Source organism: Chamaea fasciata, unplaced genomic scaffold, assembly GCF_029207755.1.
Source record: "Chamaea fasciata isolate MVZ Bird 193981 ecotype frontalis unplaced genomic scaffold, bChaFas1.0.hap1 SCAF_26, whole genome shotgun sequence".
Classification (NCBI taxonomy): Eukaryota; Metazoa; Chordata; class Aves; order Passeriformes; family Sylviidae; genus Chamaea; species Chamaea fasciata.
In genome coordinates this window covers 3818626-3839296 of record NW_027094111.1, presented here as the reverse complement: position 1 = coordinate 3839296, position 20671 = coordinate 3818626, and the positions used below count along the sequence as shown (strand labels likewise).

At 51.3% G+C, this 20671-nt stretch overlaps 2 protein-coding genes across 2 annotated transcripts; both read left to right on the top strand.

Annotated features, from left to right (window-relative positions):
- The first annotated feature begins 957 nt into the window (after positions 1-957).
- LOC136301586 (uncharacterized) lies at positions 958-4708 on the top strand. The gene is made up of 5 exons (XM_066204724.1): positions 958-1719; positions 1941-2039; positions 2227-2377; positions 2609-2685; positions 3294-4708. The coding sequence occupies exons 1-5, from the start codon at positions 958-960 to the stop codon at positions 3516-3518; spliced, it is 1314 nt and encodes a 437-aa protein (XP_066060821.1). The 3' UTR covers positions 3519-4708.
- Positions 4709-5876: 1168 nt separating this feature from the next.
- On the top strand, positions 5877-20666 carry INPP5B (inositol polyphosphate-5-phosphatase B). The gene is made up of 22 exons (XM_066204438.1): positions 5877-6027; positions 6355-6434; positions 6835-6932; positions 7312-7341; positions 7798-7908; positions 10583-10676; positions 11606-11776; positions 12478-12579; positions 12960-13074; positions 13671-13787; positions 14088-14275; positions 15259-15370; positions 15527-15636; positions 16509-16644; positions 17149-17259; positions 17888-18050; positions 18203-18438; positions 18629-18742; positions 19099-19183; positions 19508-19635; positions 19876-19987; positions 20237-20666. Exons 1-22 carry the CDS (start codon positions 5971-5973, stop codon positions 20359-20361), a joined length of 2595 nt encoding a protein of 864 aa, XP_066060535.1. The 5' UTR covers positions 5877-5970; the 3' UTR covers positions 20362-20666.
- Positions 20667-20671: the final 5 nt, after the last annotated feature.

Genomic DNA, 20671 nt, shown 5'->3' with positions numbered 1-20671 from the left:
GGGCACAGAGCTGCACTGGGGTGTCCACCCTGCACCTCGGGGGAGCAGCTCTGACCTTGCCCCTTCTGCCAGGTGCGGGTGCAGCTGCTGGTGGATGAGGATGGCTGGACACCGATGGCTCGTGTCCCCTGCTCGAGGTAATGGGGCTCTGGTGCAGCAGGGAGAGCAGTGTCTGTCTGTCTGTCTGTCTGTTCCCCTTCCTAGATCCATCTCTGCTCCAGGTGTTGGGGGCTGTTCCAGAGGCCTCCCTGGGGTGAGGGATGGCTGCTGGTCACCTGGGGCTTTGGGAAGGTGGAGGAGTATCCCTGCTTCTCTGTTTCAAGAGAAGCCTTTCAGCCGGTGCTGCTGGGGAGGCTCTCTGGGCTGTGGGTAAAGCAGGCAGCAGGTGTGGTGCTCTCAGTCATTCCCGCTCCATTCCAGGCTTGCTGCTCTGCATCTTGGCTCTGCAACTCTGTCTTCAGGACTCTCTTGGCACAGCAGGTGAGCTCTGTATCCCAAGGGGAAAGCGGGGGGCCTGCAGGGAGTGGGGCAAAGGCAGCGTGGTGCACCAGGGACTTTGTCTGTCCTCTCCAGGCTGTGCTCTGTAGGACAGAGCTGCAGGACAGGTCAGGAACCTTTCCTCATGGTTTAAAAGCCTGTTCTTCCCAGGCAATATGGCTGGAAGTGGAAGGGAGAGGCCGTTGTAACATCTGTCCATAGTGCTGCTGTGTGGGCTCTTGGCTCTGAGCTGCTTCTTGGGCTGCCCAGTTGGTGGCTGCAAGTGGACCCTGTTGGGGACATCCTGTCACTGCCACTTCACCTCCCAGCCACAGTGTGACAGAGGCATCCCACAGGTCCCTCTGGACTGTGCCATGGCTCAGGAAGGGACACAGGGCTTACCGAGCACGTTTTCCCTTGGTGCTTCCTTCACCAAGCAGGAGCTTTTGTTTTTCAGAGAACAACACAGCCGCCAATACCATGGTGGCCGCCAAGAACACCTCAGCAGCCACCAAGAACACCTTGGTAGGGGCAGTGACCACCAAGAAGGCCTCATTGGTGGCTGTGACCACGAAGAACGCTTCAGTGGCCACCCGGAATGCCACAGTGGTGGCGGTCACCAAGACTGCCATAGTGGTGGCCACCACCAAGAATGCTGCAGTGGTGGCCACTGCCAACACCTCTGTTGCCACCAAGAATACCTCGGTGACAGTCAAGGCCACCAAGAACGCATTGGCAACCACCAAGAACATCTCAGTGGTGGCCATGGCCACCAAGAACACCTCGGTAACAGTCAAGGCCACCAAGAACGCATTGGCAACCACCAAGAACATCTCAGTGGTGGCCATGGCCACCAAGAACACCTCGGTAACAGTCAAGGCCACCAAGAACGCATTGGCAACCACCAAGAACATCTCAGTGGTGGCTATGGCCACCAAGAACACCTCGGTGACAGTCAAGGCCACCAAGAATGCATTGGCAACCACCAAGAACACCTTGGCAGCCATCAAGAATGCCTTGGTGGTGGTAACTACCAAGGAGGCCTTGGTAGCCACCAAGAACACTCCAGTGGTGCCCATGGCCACCAAGAACACCTCAGCAGCCACCAAGAATTCCTTGATGGTGGTGGCAACTACCAAGGAGGCCTTGGCAGCCGCCAAGAACACCTCAATGGTGGTGGCCACCAACAATGCCTCTCTGGTGGCCACCAACACCTCTATGAAGGGAGCAGAAGAGACAATGGTAAGGCAAGGAATGGAAAGAGGGGTATTGCTGGGCCATTGCACCCTGTGGACAGTGCCTGGCTGGTCACAAGATCCAGGAGTGCCATGGGAGCATCTCCTGTGGTGGAAGGGTGGCCGGGTGGGGTGGCCCCTCCAGACACTGAGGCTGTGGTTGGGGACAGCCCTGCAGTGCTGTGTGAGGAGGCTCTGCTGCAAGGTGACACCTTGGTGTCTCTCCAGCAAACCTGCCAGAGCTTTCAGTGCTCCGGAGAGAGGTGCTACCAGGATGGAGCCCACGCCAACGGGACAACCACCTGCCACAACGAGACTTACTGCGAGGTATGGAGGTGCAAGGGGGCTGCAAGAGGGAAAGCCTTCCCTTTCTTTATCTCAGGAATCCACCGTGCTCTATTGCTGTGTCCATCTCCCATCTCCCTTTCCTCTCTGACAGCCTGTCAGTTAGTTTTGCTCTTTTCTGACAGCACCTCCTCACACTCATTCCATCCTTTGACTCTGCCCGTTGCAGCTTTATCGTTTCTCCAGCACCAACTACACAGCCCGGTGCAGCAGCGGGTGCAGGGAGCCGTGCAGCACCAACGGCAGCCTGAGCAGGCAGCGCTGTGCCCTGGAGTGCTGTGCTGGCCCTCTCTGCCTGCAGCTCAACGCCACTGCCTACGGTATCACCCAGCTTTGTTCTGCAGCACAGGTGGGAGGTGGGCGGGCAGAATGGTGGAGGGGCTGTGGCTGCATTGCTGCATGTCCTCTGCCCCGGGGTTTGCTCTGCCCTTGGCGCTGGGTGAGGGGCAGGGTGGCCCTGGCAGCTCTGGCCACGGTGTGAGCAGTGCTGGTGAATCTGGCCCCGTGTGGGCTGTGTGTGCAGCCTCACGGGGCTCCTCGTGTGTCCGCAGGTGACCTGGCACCCACCAGCACCGCCGTGCCACTGACAACCACCACCACCACCACCCCTCGGCCTCCCCCACAAAACGTAGGTACCACAGGAGAAGAGGCTGCTGCACCCTTGGGTTCTGGGGTCTGTGGCTGCTGGGATGGCCGAGGTCCCACCTGAGCAGGGGACAGGAAAAGGCCCCTCCTCCACTTCCTTTATGGGGTAAAAGGCAGACTCTGGAAAGGCAACAAATCCTGAATGAGCGCAGGAAGTGAGGAGTCCATAAGGAGCCCTGTGCAGTGGGCCTTATCCCTGTCCATCAGGCCTGTTCCCCACACCAGTGCTTGCACCAGCTCAGGCACTTTGATCTGACCATGGGATGAGCCGTCCTGCAGCTGCACGAAGGGTGCAGCACCCACTGGGCTCTGCAGCCCCTTCCTGAGCCTAGCGGAGGGGAAGATGGTTATCTTTGCAGAGACCACTTAAGAGGAAGGAAAAGGAGGCTTGAAACTTGCTTGCTCTGCTGGTCTTTCAGTGGTTTCTTGCAGTTTCAGAATACTCCTTTATCTCTGGATCTAAAATGCCTGAGAGCACAAATACCAGCAGAACAGAGGGGGGTGGAGAGGAGCCCTCGGCTGTCTGAAATGCAGTTTTTGTCCTGCGAGTCTGATGGACAATTGGTGTCTCCCCGGTCCTTTCTCTCATAGGGGAAAGTGTGTACAGCATTTTCCTGTCAAGGGAATGAGTGTTTCAAAGGCAAGAAGACCATCTCTAAATGCATTTTGGGGCAGGACTTCTGTGAGGTATGGCCTGGGGCTGCAGAGCATTCTGTTCCTGTAATGCCAGCACTAAAGGCTCGGCATGACCCCCAGGCTAATGTGTCTCTGCTTTCAGATGAAGAAGACGGGCTTGAATTACATGGCAGGATGTAGCAAAGCCTGCAAGGCCGCCAAACCAGTCTGTGCTGGTGGGATGAAGGCTGCCTGTTACCAGGAGTGCTGCCCTGCCAGCCCAAAAGCCAGCTGTCTGAAACTGGACGGCAAAGTCCACGTCAACAGCGCCGGGCAGGTGACACTGGCCCCGCTCCTGAAGGTCGTGGCATGTGGGGTGGTCCTTCTGCTGAGTTACAGGGTCTCCACCTCCCTCTGGGGTTAGGCAGCAGTCAGGCAGCTCCACACCCACTCCTGCAGGGTCAGTAGGATCCTGCTGCTCTGATTTCAGCCAAGGTTGCCCGCAAACCCCCTCTGTCCTGTCCCTGTCCCATCAACAACGTGTCCTGGGCCCTCTGCATCTGCTCATGGGCAGCTGCACACCCTTGGGAGTCACTTTGCTTGCCCTGCTCAGGCCCCTGCTGTTGATCCTAACCCACCCTTAAGCTGCACCCTGAATCCTGCACCACCCCAGGATAGGTGAGTCCTGCCATTTCAGTAAATTTTAAGTAGTTGAGAACAAGATTCCCCTTTTCCCAGAGGAAAAGCACTTGATCTGTGCACTTAGGAAGCTACATCAAGGGATTCTACCCTACCCTGCCCAAATTCTGTAGATCTGAGAGACCTGCAAACTAATTGTGCATCCTGGGAGTGGTGCAGGGTGTGCTTCTGTGCTGCTGGAATGGGGGACCTCAGGATCTGGAACAAGAGACCTCTTTAAACCCCAGAAAATTCTGCATTGACTGGGGCACACGGGCTGCTCTCATCAGTGACCTGCTTGTGGCAGCCTCCCTGCACCCCCTCTGACCTGTTAGTTCCAAAGTGCTCTGGCAGTGAAATGTTTCTTGTCCATGTAGGTAAAATAGCAACCTCATGTTTCATCTCCCAGTTTTAGGCAGGGAAGTGGGATTAATCTAAAAGCATCTCACGTTTTAGGTGATTCTGTTTCACACCTCTGGCTCTCTACTGCTAAAGGCAGAGCGCGGAGGTGAGCACACAGAGCTCGGGTGGAGCTGGCCAGGCAGAATTACCCGGAGTCAATGCACTGCCACGGTGCTGCTCCCTGCCACCCCTGTCCTCTGCTCCCACCGGCTCCTTAGAGAAAAGACTGCAAAACATTAAAATCTTTGTGTCAGCCCCCTTTGGTGCTGCTGTTCTGTGTGTGGCTGGACACAGTGTGACCTGTGGGAGGGCGGGAGAGCTGGGCTGAGCTGGTTTGAGCCCTCGGAGCCTCGTGTACTTTCCCAGCAAGAAAGTTCTGTGGTGCTGGCCCTCATGGAGCACTGCCAGCCCTAACGGGCTGGATGTGGGGCTGCATGGAAAACACGTCACTGTCCCACAGCCGGCCCCTGCCACGCTGCAGTGCCGGTTCTGGGACAGCGAAACCGCAGCTCAGCGTTTGGGGTGTGTGTTCACTTTGTTTTGGGCCACTGTCAGTGTATTCATGTCAAAGGTTCTTCTATCTCAAAAACACAGCCCAGCACCACAATTCTTGCCAGGTTTGGTGCTTAGAGCAGCGTCTTCAGCCTGTTCCCTTGTCCACTGGTGAGCAGAGAGGGGAAGTGGTGCAGAGCTGTCACTGACCGAGACCACTCGGGTTTTTCCCTTTGAGATGTCTTTCGATTTACATCTCCTACGACCGTGGAAGGAGCTGATTTAGCCCAAATTCCGTCTCTACAGTGCAAAAGGTGATATTTTACAGCACTTACTTCTGCACTCCGCATTAATTGATTTGAAGAAAAGCCCGGCTCCTGTGCTGGGTCGTCTTGAAATTCAACAACAACAACCAAAAAAAAAAAAAAAAAAAAAAAAAAAAAAAAAAAAAAACCCAAAAAACCAAACCACCAAAAAAACAAACAAAAAACCCCAAGAAAACAAACAAACAAAAACCCCCAAACCAAAACAAAACCAAAAAAACCCCGAAAAAACAAAACAAACAAAAAAAATCCAAAACACACACACACACAAAAAAACCCCCCCACCAAATCCCCCCCCCCCCCAAAAAAAAAACAACAACCACGAAACAAAAAGTAATTCACAGGGCTACTGAAAATACGAGCATCTCGCGATTTTCGGTGGAAATCATCCTTTCCCATGCCTGCCGGCCCGAGAGGTTCCCCCTCTCAGTGTCCCTTTCCTTCCGGGAGGGGCCAGCCGGGGACGCGGCGTTCGGGCAGGGCCGTGCCGAGCCTCCCCCGTCCCCCGCATCCCGCCGGGCAGCGTCCGCTCGGCCGCCGTCCCTGCCGGGCCAGACCGCTCCCAGCGCCGGTTCCTGCCGCGGCCCCGTTATTTCCGGAGCGCAGCGATAACGGAGCCGCCGCCGCCGCCGCCGCCGAGCAGCATCGCGTTACCCCGGCCGCCCTGAGCGCGCAGCCGCCGCCGCCGGGGGGGAGGGAAGGGAGAGCCTCCGGTCCCGGCCCCGGGGAGCGCCGTCCGCCGCGCTGCCGGGGCGGAGATGGACCAGTCGGTGGCCATCCAGGAGAGCCTAGGGAGGGGGGCGACCTGCCGGATCGTATCCTTTAATCGGCCCCGGCGTCGCGGTGCAGCTCCGGGCTGTCCCTGTCGCTCCCTCCGGCCTGTCCCCCTGTCCCCTGCGGGTTGTTCCCGCTGTTCCCTCCCGCTGTCCCCGCCGCTCCATCCCGCTGTCCCCGTCCCTCCCTCGGGCTGTCCCCGTCCCCCTGCGGGTTGTCCCCGCCGCTCCATCCCGCTGTCCCCGCCGCGCTCCCTCCGGTCCGTCCCCTGTCCCTCCGGTTTGTCCCGGCCGATCCCCCCGCACCGATCTCGGCTCCGTCCCCGCTCGCTGCCGCTCGTCCCAGCGTTCCTTGACCCGCAGCCGCAGGCGGTGCAGGGCCTCCTGGCGTCGGGGGAGAGCGTGGAGAGCCGGCTGCTGGGCCTGGTGGAGTGCCGCGGGCAGCACGCGTGGGTGCCGTACCGGAGCGCGGGGCGGGCAGGGAGAGCGCCCGAGAGAACTCTGCGGGTCCCTCAGGAGCCCCGACAGCCGCCTGAGAGCCCCCTCCCATCCCACGGGCTTTTCAGCAGGGTGCAGTCCTGTAGGGCAGCCGTTTGAAGGCGTGGTGCCTCGATGGTGTGGGTGGTCAGTGAAGAGCCCCAGAGCTGCTCTGCTCTGCCAGGAATGTGAACACAGTATCTGAGGGGTGGGGTGAGCAGGTGGGTGGGCACTTGGTTGAGGAGCTCCTTTGGGATTCGCATGAGGCTGTGCTGGCAGGTGCTGCAGGGTGGGATGGGGTCTGTGCCTGTCTGTGTGCAGACATGCCAGGACTGAGGAGGCTTTGCCTGCACGTCTGCTCTGTGCTTGCAGGATCTATGTGTACACCCACCGGCGGATGGCCATCACAGCCGAGGACGTCTGGCTGGAGAGGGTGATCCCCATCACAGACGGGTTTGCAGTGGAAGAAGGTACTGACACACCGTGGCGCCTCAGTGGCCAGTTCCAAAGAATGGGATTGAAGGGGTTTGGAGTTCATCTTCTGCTCCTCTGCTTCCTGAAATTTGCAGTCTGTTCTGCCTGCACATTTTTGCAACAGTTTGTTATCCTTGGTGAAACTTGTGCATCACAAGGCATCTCTGGCAGGGCTGTGTGAGGACCAGAGCTCCTCTATAGTCCCATCAGGCCCAGCCACGGCCTCTGCCCAGCAGATTTTGTTCTGCCTGCCTCTGTTCCTGCAGGGAACATTTGGGGTTTGGAGAAGTTGCCCAGCTCACTAATCTCAGAGTATCAGCGTGGTCTGCAAATCTGTTGCTTAGCTTTCAACTGAACTTTGTCTTACTTTTGCAGTTGTACTCGACAGTGACCTTCGCGTCATCGGTGAGTTCTGTGCTTGATTTGGCGGCTGGGTTACAGATGCTCTGGGCTCTGTGCCAGCTGCATGCAGTGGGGCAGGAGTGGGGAGTTTTGGCTGACTGGGGAGGGGTTGTGCCCTGTGGCTCCCGGGGCAGTTGCCATGCTGTTGGTCGTTGTTAGCTGGTGCTAATGCGCACTGCCAGCCCCATTCAACCAAGGGAACTAATTTTCCCTATGTTTTTAAACTGCTGCTGGAAGGTTAATAATTGTCCCTGAACAAGCAGAATAAATTTTTTTATAAATTACGATTTTTATATTTTAAGTGGCATTCTCATGTAAAATTTTGGAAAGGAAGGTGATAAGAAGGCATGGGGCAGAGGCTGGGTGCATGTGCACACCCGTTGTAGAGCAGAGGAAAGCTCAGTTTGTGAAGGCTTTGTCAGCACGACCCTCAGGAGCTCTCTCTCCCCATGTCCTCAGGCTCGGACGTGACTGTCCAGATCAGCTCAGCGGACGAGCGGCTGACAGTGCAGCTGCCTTTCGGCTCCCACACGCGCACGTTCCTGCAGGAGGTCAGCAGGTGCAGCGCAGGTACGAGCTCCGTGCGTGCGGATGTGACGGTTCCCCTTCGCCTCCGGCCGCGCAGGTGCTGCCTCCGCTCGCCCCTCCCGCCTGCGGAGGAGCAGCGCTGGCCTCTCCCTGCTGAAACTCGCTCAGCACTGTCGCGAGTCGCGATTCCGCACCGTCAGGCGTCCGGGCAGCGACGGTCGGTGTTTCGGGGCGCAGAGGCGGGTGCTCTGTGCGGGCCCGAGGCCGGACGGGCGCGGGGCGCGGCTGCCGGGGGCGGGTCGGGGCGGGCTGGGGCGGGCGCCGGGGCCGCGCCGGGGCCGGGGCGGCCGTGGGGCCGAGCTGCGGCGATGTCCGCGGGCGGCCGGCCGCGCCGAGGTGAGCGCGGGGACCCGCCGGGGTGGGTCTGTCCGGGGAGGCGAGGCCGGAGCGGGGCTGAGCGCCCGCCCGGAGCTCGGCGGCGCTGCCGGGGCCGGGAGGCGGAGGGGCCGCTCCGTCGCTGCTCCCGCGGCGCTCCGGGGCCGCTCCGCCGCGGGCAGCGGGCGCGGAGCTGCCGCCGGGCTCTGCCCGCCGGGGCTCCGGTGGGTTTGTGACCCGGTGCCCGCCCCGGGTGGGCTCCGCCGGGCGGGCCGCGCTCTTCCGGCGCCTCCTCCGCCGCTCGCTGTGCTCGGTGGTGTTTCCCGCTTTGCAGAGTGCACGTGTGACAAGATTCAGAGCTAAAGCGATTCCTGGAAGTCAGTGTGGGGTTCCAAAACCGAATGTTGGCGTTTCGCTTGTAGTTGCATGAAGGCTAATTGAATTCTCTCCTTTGGACTCTGAGCGTGAATCCTGTTTTGTCCAGGAGATACGATACGTTTTCCTGCTGTACCATAATGGCACTGCACATTTTTAACATTAATGCCTTTATTACTGCTTGAATCTCATTTAACTGCAAATCCTGTGCAATTGAGACCTCCTGTAATCGCTGCATGTTGCTCTGTATTTCTGTGCTCAGTTCAATTACTGAACAAGGTAATTATTCCACTTCAGAGTGCTGCCATATAGATCCCTCTGACTACAGAAGTCTGGGGCTAGATATAAATTTACCTAAAGGAAGCAGCCCTTTTCCAAAGCTAATCTGTTTCTTAGGAGGATCCTCCCTAAAGCTGCTTTCTGCCCATGAGGTTAGAATGCAAGGTGTGATGTATTTAACTTTGGATCAGGTAGCAGTTGTGTCAGCAGCAGACTCACGTGTCTTTCCACTCTGCAATAATGCCTTCTGCAGATTGGCAAGTGGCATGGACCCATGTAGGTAATAACGCCAAGGAATCTGCTCTTTTCTTGGCACAAAAGTAACCATTGTCCATCGAGGTGAAGGTTCAGGTTGGTTCCTGTCACTCACTCTCAAGGGATGTTGCGTGGTTGTTTTTGGGAGGGCTTGCAGAGGCCCAAGGAGTAGTAACTGAGTTCTCAAAGCCCATGGAGAAACTGCTGTGCCCCTGGGCCCACACTTCCCAGTGCATCCCTGTGTGCTCCTGGTCAATTCTGCTTGGCTGGAGCTGGGTGATCTGCAGTGAGGTTTCAGTCATGTGCTCTTCTGTGTCCCAGCTCTGATAAATCCTCTTACACAGTCTATTCTCAGAAGGCTCTTGGGCAGAAGAGGTTTTCCAGGCTGAGAATTTGGCCACTTCTTGCCATCTGGTTTGTATCCCGAGGGCCTGGGGATTTTCTGGTCTATTTCTGTTTTGTGCTCTTGTTCTGCACAATGTTCTGTGACACCAATAGCATCTTACTTTTATCTGGGCTGTGTTGACTGGAGGAGAAGCTCAGCTGAATGCCCAAAACCCAACAGTCCTAACAATTTCTACATCATCATTAGATTTGTGTGCCGAGGAGCATGGTTTTAAGATTGCTGGGTTTGCATCTTAAACACAGAGACGAATCCTCTCATTTAACTGTTATTTTGCAACTTGTAGGAGCAGAATATTGTAACTGAAAGGAAATGCTGAAAGGCTGGTCAAATTTTTCTAAGGTAGTGTGCTGTGTTTAGTGTCCTTTGTTTTAACCACAGCGTTTAACTCCTGTGGTTAGTTTGGTGTGAGTGGTAGCAGTCCTGTTACTGTTTTAGGAATGTGCAGTTTGCATTGAGGCAGATGTTTCTGCTGAGGTTCAGTGGTGTGACTCCTCATGGCCCTCAGGGTGTCGTGACACGTGTGCCTTGCTGTGTATTTACATATAGGTAGAAACCCTTTAAATGATACTGTGGGGTTTGTTTGTTTGTTTGTTTCCCCTCTTTTCCCCTTTCTTTGTACTTCCTGTCTTGCTTCAGAAAGGAAAAATCTGCTATTAACATAAATTTTTCAGATTCCTGGGGTAAAGCCTTGGATTTTGTGCTGCTAAGTCGTGCTTCAGCTTAGCTGTAAAGGAGATCCAGCAGCAAGTGCTGGAGGACAGTGGTTCTGCTGCTCTCTGTGGCTCCTGTCATTTCTTCCTCTGCAGGGGAAGCTGCCTCATCACAGAACACTTGGGTCAGAGTAAGCTAAATCTATCAGACAGCTGAAAGAGAGACTGTGGGGTACTTTGTCTTTTCACACAATTCTGAATTATTTTCTGCCCACAGATTTTTGCCGGTGTTTACATAAGCATGTTGATAAATTGAAGAACACTTTGTATTTAAAGTGTAACTTTTCGTTGTTTGTTTGTTTGTTTGTTTTTCCAGAAGCGGTTGCCTCTGAAGGTGTCAAACAAAATGGAAAAAAAGCAGCAGTCAGTCAGAGCTGCAGCCACAACAGCAGTGATAGAAACCCTCCCAGGTCAGTGCACAGAGGTGGGGGGGTCTAGAGCAGAAGCTGGCAACTTTTTGAGATGAGAATCTGCAGGTTCTAGTTAAGAGAGAAAAAAGTTCAGCATAAGCATGCTGTCAAAACATTAGTGGAAATTTCGTTCTACTCCCTCAGAGAGGATCCTTCCAGTCCCCTGTTTGGGCATATTTTGGCTGTTTAGTGGGACAGGACCTGCTAGCATTGTTTATTTTGAATTCAGAGAGCTTTGGCTTAAAGCCACCATGTCTCATAGATACACTCTTAAAATGTTGCAGTTTCATTTTCCAGTTCCCAGGACTTTGTGGACCCTGATGGAAATCATTCCGAGCCTGTCTGTGTGCTGTCCTTGGCACTGGTATGCAGGTTGCTGACCTTAAATTTATACCATCCACTTGCTGCTGGGAATTCCCAAACTGGGGCATTATTCCTTTGCAAAAGGAGATCGCAGAGCCAGGAGACAGAAAGTAAAACCACCTCTACCTCCACCCACTCGGGGCAGATCTGGATGATTTCCACCGGGAGGTTTTCTAAACAAACACAATTCTTCATTCTCTGGCTGAGGTCGGAAGGGCTGAGCAGAGGCAGAGGGAGATGAGATTTCCCTCTCCTTGCCCCAGTAAACAGGGAAGATGTACAGGTTTTGTATCATTTTCCAGGTGTGAGTAAGGCCTGCTCTGCATCAACAGGCTGCATCAGGATGGGGAAAACCATTTGTTATTTTAGTTAGTTAAACTGGTTTTGTCTGGAGATCTCAAGCCTGCTGAGAACTGCTCTTTTCAATTTCCTTGGCTTATCCCAAAAGTTATCTGTCTTTAGTGAACAGACAGAAAAATGTGAATTAAGGCCTTGGTGGCAGGAATATCCTAGTCAGGGTGTGGGGATATCCTGGGCTTCATCTGCAGTTTTGTTTTTATTTTCAGGCTAAACAAACTCAAGCCTGAAGTGAGAACTGAACAGGTTCGGGCCTCCCGTGTCATGGCTTCCAACAAGGCCTCCATGTTATCAGAGCCAAAGTTTGGACTCAGAGATACTATTGTTAAATCTCAGCTTGCACAGATGGAGGACTCCTACACAGACATCCAGAGCTACAGGTAATCATCATTCCTGAGGAGAACTTACTTCTGTGGGTTGTAACTTGGCATAGACCATTGGAATAACTCATCTATTATTTCATCCTGCGTCCCCACAAACAAGAAATTCTGTAGAAAAGTATGATCCATACTTTCCAGAACAGTTTTCTTTCCATGTTTAGGCATGAGCAGAGCAGAATTTCATTCATGTCTCTATCAAGACTTGCCTTTGGAAATCGCCTTTGAGAAATCACTTTTTTTCTGTGCTTATTTTAGACAGTGTCTGGAAATGCATCAGCTCTGTGCGCTCCAGCCTTCTCCCTCCCCATTTCTGTCCACTGCTTATCCATGCAGTTCTTCCAATAATCTCATAAGAGAGAGCTTGAGTGAAATATGTAATTAGGACCAAAACTTTACTGTGTTTGAAGTCGTTTTATGCATCTCACCCTGTGAATCTGTAATTTCAAACTGCTCAGCTACAGCCCTATTTTTGTTTTTTTTTTCTTTAACACTTTGTGTGTAACAGTGTGTCCTTCTGTAAGAATGTGTCTGTGAAGGTGCAGCTGTAGTTAAATCACTTTAGGGATTTAAACTTTGTCACCTTTCGTAATTTTCCCTGGCAACATGTTAGTTATATGGGACATTATTTACCTGGTTAACAGCAGTGCTGTTTCCTGGGCTCTGCAGTTTGCAGCTCTGGGATCCTGTCCCTGTCTTTGCAGGGTTTTTGTGGGGACATACAACGTGAACGGTCAGTCACCCACAGAGAGCCTCCAGCCTTGGCTGAGGTGTGATGCTGAACCTCCAGACATTTACTGCGTGGGGTGAGTGTCTGTCCCTGCCCCATCCTCACCAGCCTGGGCTGTGCTGGTGGATCTGTCACCCAGAGGAGCTGGGCCAGGACACCACAGGAATGTTGGCACTGGTGGTGTGCATTGCACAGCTCCAGGGTGGGTGTGTCCACAGCCGGTCAGGGTTGTTGGTCTTGTAGGGTTTGGTTTGTTTCAAAATCCTTAATGCCTTTTGATGTAATAATGACAGGGATTTAGCTTTACATTTAACATACATCTACGATCAGCATAACTGAATTTGAGTTTTCAGTTATGAGTTTAGGGAGTATAAGCTGATTTAGTTCTTTCCCAGAGAAGGGGTTGGAGAGTTATAAACAAGTGCATGCATCCATGGGTTCCTTCCTCTAACACAGTTTCCAGGAGCTTGATCTGACTAAAGAAGCCTTCTTTTTCAATGACACACCGAAGGAAGAAGAATGGTTTAAAGCTGTAACTGATAGTCTTCACCCAGATGCCAAATATGCAAAGGTAAATGTGGCTTTTGGGGAGGTTTGAGTGTGGAATCGTTTCCCACTTGGCTCTCTTTTCCCGTTGCTTTCTCTTGTTCTCAGTGGCTGTGTCTTCTGAGGCTGTGCAGGTTCTTTAGGTAGTGTTTCTGCGCAGGGTGCAGGGACAGGATGGGAAACAAAGCCAGGCTTCCCCACTTAAAGGGAGCTCCTGCTGTCTTGGGGACAGAGAATAGGAAGTTTTGTACCTTCTCCCATGTCTGCCCACAATGTATGGTGGAATGAATTGTGAAGGTATTCTGATAGGAATACTGCTTGTGTTTTAGCTCCTGCTCCATAGGTCTGCTTCATCTCTTGTCTCTGTTGTTGAAGGGAATCTCCTTCCATGAGCTTTTGTCTGTGCTGTAGCTCTTGCTTTGGGCTTCAACTTCCTTTACTGATGTTGCTCCCAGCTCCTTCCTGGGCTGTGCTGCTGGGGGCCTGTGCACTGCGAGCCCTGCTGATGCACTGGATGATCCTGAAACTTCCTTTTTGGTGACCCACGTTGTGGATGGATGTGCCTTCTCTCAGTAAACCCCTTCCATGACAGCATTGAATGGACCAGGGTCTGTTTTTCAGGTGAAACTTGTGCGGCTGGTGGGGATCATGCTCCTGTTGTATGTGAAGGCAGAACTCGCTTTGAACATCTCCGAGGTGGAAGTTGAGACTGTGGGAACTGGAATCATGGGGAGGATGGTAAGAATGGCAGCTGTGCATGGGAAGGGGTGAGATTTGGAAGAGCCCTCCTTCTTTGATGCAATGGTTATTCCTCCAGCTAAGGGCTGTGGCTGCCTCTGGAAGCAGATAGTGCTATCCCCATGCACTGTGAGAGGGAACTGCCAGCTGTTCACCAATGTTCAAATAATCACTAATTAGGATTTTCAGCCTATTCCTTCCTCCAGAATTAAACAGTCTGTCTCAAAATCTTCTGGCTTGTCCATTGCTAGTAACTCATCTGCAGTGTAGAAGCTTCTAACCAATGTCTTTGTTTTCCAGGGTAACAAAGGCGGTGTTGCCATCAGGTTTAAATTCCACAACACCAGCGTGTGCATTGTGAATTCTCACCTGGCAGCTCACACGGAGGAATACGAGCGGAGGAACCAGGACTTCAAAGACATCTGCTCTCGGATGCAGTTCTGCCAGTCGGATCCCAATCTGCCCCCTCTCACTATTGGCAAACACGAGTATGTTTCCCATCTGGCTGTGGGAGTCATGGCATGTGCAAGGGAGCACTCTGTGGATGTGCTGGGGGTGAGGAGTGGGGCTCTTTATGCTCAGTGGCATAAATGTCAGCTGGAGGGGCCACAAAAGCTTTCCGTGGTTTGGACAGGGCTCAGCCACACAGTTCTGATGGGTCACTTGTCACCTTATGCCACTCTTCACCTTAACAGCTGAAAAGCTCTGACTGCTGTGGCGAGCTCAACAATTTGAGGAGAGCCCTCTACTGTTTGAATATCTGATTTTCATGTTTTGGTTGTTTGGCTTTGCCACATTACTACTGATTTATGTGTTTTCATTGATCCATCAGTGAAGAGAGTTATAGCACTCAAGGGCTCTTCACTTCGCATAGGTTTTCCTCTGAAACTCAATTTTGCTTGTAACAATTTGTGGCCTGGATAATGAACAGAACAAACATCTGAATAGTTAAACAATGCATTCTGCAAATCCGCTGAATTTTGCAAAGCCCAATCAAGATAATCTTTTTTCAAAGGTAAATAGATAATTACAAAGTCTTGGCCCGCTGCAGCCAGCAGTCTCGTTCTAGCTGTAATTATAATTTGAGCTGCCATCTCCATAATGGTAAAGACTGTTTTTGGAGACCTAAAGGGAAGAAAAACTCACTGGGGCAGGAATAAGCACTGCCTTCCCCAGCTGTGGAATTCAGTCACTGTGGAAGAATAACAGCACCAGTCATTAAGGGATAGTGACAAACATGCAGAACAGTGATTAATAATGGCAAAAATAGAAAAGGCAGCTTCTCTTTTTAGTTTTCACTGTTGTTACTCCTGATGAGAGCAGCTCATCAGAGGGTTTGTGATGGGGAGAGCCCTGGGGCTGCAGAGTGGAGCTGCTGTCCATGGCTGGCTGCACCCTGGGGCAGCTTCAGGCCCCTGCACATCCTGGTGTGTGTTCTGCTCTGCACATTCTGGTGTATGTTCTCTTTCAGTGTGATCCTGTGGTTGGGCGACCTCAACTATCGTCTGGAGGAACTGGATGTGGCAAAAGTGAAGCAGCTTGTAGAAGAGAAAGCATTTCTAGAGCTCTGCCAGTACGACCAGGTACTGATGTCCCACCTGCCTGCACATGGTGCTGAGGGTGCTTGGTACAAACCACACGACTCCTTGGCCTTTTCTGGGCTCAGTGTCTCCCTTTTACTCCATATGGAAGTTGTGCTTGGGATTATCTAAAATTAAACTTTTCATCTTCTTTTGTAGCTGAAGAGGCAAATTAAGGCAAATGCAGCCTTTGAAGGCTTCACAGAGGGAGAGATCTCTTTCCAGCCAACATACAAGTATGACGCTGGCTGTGATGACTGGGACACAAGGTATGGTGATTGTCTCAGATGAGATGCTACAAATGGCTGATGTTATCATTGAAGGAAGTAAAAACAAGGCTAAAAAATATTGCAGGTCTAATGGCTGTAAATAGGAACAGTTCTGAGATTATTTCTGGTTCTCTCCCTTCACTCCAAAATTCATCTCCTGTTTACATCTATTTATGTTGTTTTTTCTCCCACAGCTATTTGTCAGATACTCCTAATATTTTTTCCCAATAATAATCTTATTAGGTTTCCTCTTAGAGGTGTACAAAGTTAATGAATCCTTTTAGCTGATTTAATTCTTTTTTGTCTGGTTTGTTGGGTTTTTCCCCCAAGTAAAATTTTTAGGATCTCATTTTTGCTGATCTCTCCTGTGCCTGCTCAGGTGAGACCAGCCAGGGTTGATGTGGAGTCAATTGTGCTGTTCTTCAAAAGCCTCTGAGAACCATCCTTCTTGTAATGCTCTTTACACAGACCAGCTCCTCTAGTCTCAGCAAACCAGGAACTTCAGCTGCAAGTGCAGAAATTATATCTGTGCAGCTGTCAGTGAAAACAATAAATGCAAACAAATGTAGAGCCTGAGTTTTTATTTTTCATGGCTCTCGTGGTCAAAAATACCTGAGTATTGCTTTGTATGTTATTTGTGTCTTGCACCTTTGAAGAAATAGAAGGTAAAGCAGGAGCTAGAGATACCTTATGGCAAGCACTCAAAGTTTTTATATCTATGTGAAGAAACTGTTAAAAATCCCACTTGGATAGAGAATGAGCTCCAGGCCATGGCAGGAAGCCCTGATCTCTGGGTGAGCAGTGTTGTGCCCTGTGTTGTTACTGCATCTGCACTGTGCCTGGAAATGGTGATTTCTTTCCCTCTGTTTCAGTGAGAAGTGTCGTGTTCCAGCGTGGTGTGATCGGATACTCTGGAAAGGGCAGAACATTGCCCAGCTGAGCTATCGCAGCCACATGGCTCTGAAGCTCAGTGACCACAAGCCAGTGAGCTCTGTGTTTGATATTGGGGTAGGTATGTCAGTGCTGGATGAAGTAACTCTGCTCACCTCATCCCCTGGGTGCTGGTTTTTCTCTCCTGCTTTTATGGCATCCACAGAGAACAATGGCTTGAAAGGCAGGTTGGATCAGATATGGAGATGGGATTGTTGATCACAGTAAACAAGAGTTGTGTAAATGATACTGCAGTTAAGCTGGACAAGCCTGAATATCTGTCAGTGTTCTTTGGGAACACAGTAGTGTGTTGTCAATCTTCTAATTTTTTCTGGGGGGGGGAAAAAAAAAAGGTTGACCTAGTACTGACTGAGTGACTCTTGTTAGTTATGGCAAGGTCCTTTACTGTTGGATCATGAGAAGATCTTGGAGATTAGTGCTCCAAGCAGCTCTGCCCATTCCCTGTGTTGTTTACTCTGGTGTGCTGCTAAAATCAAATTACTTCCCATGTTTCCAGCTGTGGACCAGCAGTCCTGCAAAGGCACAGTCATTGCTAGCTGGTCCAGTGTGTGTTCTTTTCAGGTGAAGGTTGTGAATGAAGAGCTCTATCGAAAAGCCTTTGAGGAAATAGTCCGCTCCCTGGACAAGCTGGAGAATGCCAACATCCCCTCGGTGACCCTGTCCCGCAGAGAGGTAGGGCATGGTGGTGTGCCAGCACTCCCTGAAGGAACTGAGCAACCCTAGACCCCAGCAGGAGGAGATGGATCCTAGTCCCTTGGGTCTGCTTCCAAAAATGTAGAATATTTTGACTTCCAACTGCTGTTTACAAGCCCTAGGAATCTTTGTTCCTGTTTAGATGCTGGTGAATTCCATTCACAGTGCAAGGCTGAAACACAGGGTGTGTCATTCCCTGAGGTGGGAAGAGAGAAAGTAAAAAGGTGGTTTGTGACCCTTGCTCTGACTTGTGCTTTCAGACATAAAACGTAAAATTGTAAGGGTCTGGAGAAGGTCACACACCAGCTTTTGCTTTGTGTGTTGGGATTATAAAGATAAGCTCAGGAGACATTTGAGGCTACAGCTATCTCATTCTCAATTTTATTGTAGTTATTTGAGGGCAGCATTTGTTTTAAAGGGCCCCCTGATGCAAAGGACTTTGGCATTCAGAGTAAGCAAGTGTGATCCTATGCAGTCCTGGAAGAGAGGGGAGTGGGAGCAAGGGGTTAATCTAGTTGTCTTGCTGCTTAATAATTAAACCACAGGACAGGAATTCCTGCTCGGCAAGGTGGAATGGCTGATGATGTTGACTGACATTTGTTTCCAGATCCAGTTTAAGGATGTTAAATACATGCAGCTGCAGGTAGAGAGGTTTACAATCCGCAATGGCCAAGTGCCCTGCCAGTTCGAATTTATCACCAAACCAGATGAGGAAACCTACTGCAAGAAGTGGCTGACTGCTAATCCCAGTAAGGGCTTCTTGCTCTCAGGTGAGCTCCTCCTCCTTGTTTGTCTCATGTTAATGAGCTGATATTGTCCCCTTCTGGCTCAGCTGCTTCTGCACTCCTGAGAGTGCTGTGCCTGTTTGCAGGCTCTTGGTTTAACACTGGTTTTAACTGAGTTTTTTATCATTTTCTGGCAGATGCTGAGATCACAGTTGAGCTGGAAGTGTTTGTTAATAAATCAACAGCTACTCGCCTAAACTCTGGAGAGGAAAAACTTGAAGATATCTTAGTCTTGCATCTTGTCAGAGGGAAGGATTATTTTCTGTCTGTAACAGGCAACTATTTGCCAAGTTGCTTTGGGTCTCCCATCCACACACTGTGTTACATGAAGGAACCAATCCAGGACATGTCAGCAGAATCCATTCGGAGACTTGTGAGTTAAAGACAAGATTCTCTTCCAAACACACAAGAGCATTAAAACTAGATGCTAAGGCCTGTCTGTTTTTATTAAGAAGTCTCAATTCTCAGGTATAAGCTTTGTGAAGTATTTTTGCCAAGTTGAATCAGGACTTGGCTAGCTACCTTTTGTTTGTCTCCCTCCTGCCCACACTGCCCTCCCTCAGACCCTGATGCCAGTAGACATGAGTGATGATCCTGCCCAAGCTGAAAAGCCTATGGACATCCCAAAAGAGCTGTGGATGATGGTGGATCACTTGAATCGCAACGCTTCCCAGCAGGTTGGCACTGGAAACACAAAGTGGGATGTTTGCATTAGGTGAAGTTTTGAAGAAGATACTGGTAATAGCAGTCTCTGTGAGCTGGGTGTGTTTGGCCGAAGGCCACGGGAGATAAGTGGTCCTGGTGCCCCAGGTAGTGTTTGGTGCTAGTGACAGTGTCTGTGTGTCCAGGCGTCAGCAGTGTCCTCCTGCACTGCTCTCACTGCAGTGCCACTGCCTTCCTAGAGCTGTTTGTGCTGAGACTTGGGTGGTAACCACCAGTTTGGAGGGACTTTCCAGGCACATTATAAGGACATTGTTCTGTTTACCCAAAATTCTTCTCTTTTCCTTGGACTGATAAAGGGTTGTCTTTGCAGGAGGACCTGTTTCAGCAGCCAGGCCTCAGATCTGAATTTGAGCAAATCCGAGACTGTTTGGACACTGGGATGTATGATACCTTCTGTATCCTTTTGGACTGATGGCCAGGAGGGCTCACTGTGCCGGAGTGCCAAAACTGAGAGAGGTTTTTAAGTTCCTGTCTCTCCTCCCAGGGTCACTGAGCTCTGCATTTCCTCGTGGCTCTGTGTCATCCTCTGCTGAGTCCTGGCGATGTCAATGAATTTCACAAGTGGCCAACTGCTAACAGCACCAGTGGCCAGGGGATTAACCCAAAGCTGGGAGCTGTAGGCAGAGTTCTGGGACACCTAACCAAAAATTCATTCATGTTTCAGCAGAAATAGGACCAGCAGGTCATGCTGTGCTCTTCCTTAACCGTGTTTGGATCAGTGGGCAGCAACCACTCAGTGGCAGAAGCCCTGCTGCTGTTTTTGGAGAGCCTCCCCGAGCCTGTCATCTGCTCCAGGTTCTACAGCTCCTGCCTGGAGAGCGCCAGCAACTACAGCCTGAGCTGCCAGGTACTGCTGCCTTCCTGAGGGAGCAGCCCCAGTTCCAGAGGGAGGGCAGGCAAACTGGCCTCTGGCACACCAAATCACTGTGTTTTGCTCTCACTAGCTTAATCCTCTGTTAAACGATCTGGAATTGGTGCTCCTGGGTTATAAATCTCCCTGCAGACACGGGGGTTTGGGGGGCAGGTGCAGCTGGAAGGCATTGCTGTGTCTGCAATATAAATGTTGGTGTTTTTCCCCCCTCCTCAGATTATCTCTGAACTACCGGCGTGCCACAGGAACGTGTTTGAATATCTGATGGCATTCCTACGAGAACTACTGAAGAATTCAGGGAAAAACCATTTGGATGTGAACATTCTTGGTAAGGCAAGCAAAATAACCCTCTGTTCAGAGGGGCTGCACAGAGTTAGGGCAACAAAACACTTCATAGCCGAGTGCAGTCGCGGCTTGTACCGCTTTGAACCTTTTATTATAAGTGAATAGTCCAAAGAAAAGCAGGAGTCTGGGAAAGGGACCCAAAAATCTTCAGCTTTGTCCTGCCTCGTTCCAAAGCCAGGGGTTGGTGGCGTGGCCCTCATGTCCTGCTCTCAGTGTGTGCTTTTCCCTGCAGCCAGCGTGTTCGGTGGCTTGTTACTGCGACCTGCTCCGGGACATCCCACGCCTGACATCGCCGGCAAGAGGAAAGCTCAGCAGTTCATCCAGCAGTTCCTCCTGAGAGAAGATGATTTACCATGAAAATCAACTGAATTTTAGACGTTGAATTACTGTAAAAATATTTTTTGTACATTATACCGGCGCTTTTTTTTTGTTTTTTTTTGATATCGCGGTGTTTTATACAATCTGTTGCTTTTGAAGGCAGCGATCAGGCTGATTGACGCCTGGTTATGCTGTAAAGCACACAAAAGCTTCCCAATAAGCTGTACGTAGACAAGATAAAAAACCCACGAGAGCTGATATTTACACTGTATTTTATTTAACTTGTTAAAACGAACGAGAGTTTTTAAGCCCCTGCTATTTAAATAAAACCGTCTGGAGCCGTTTGGCC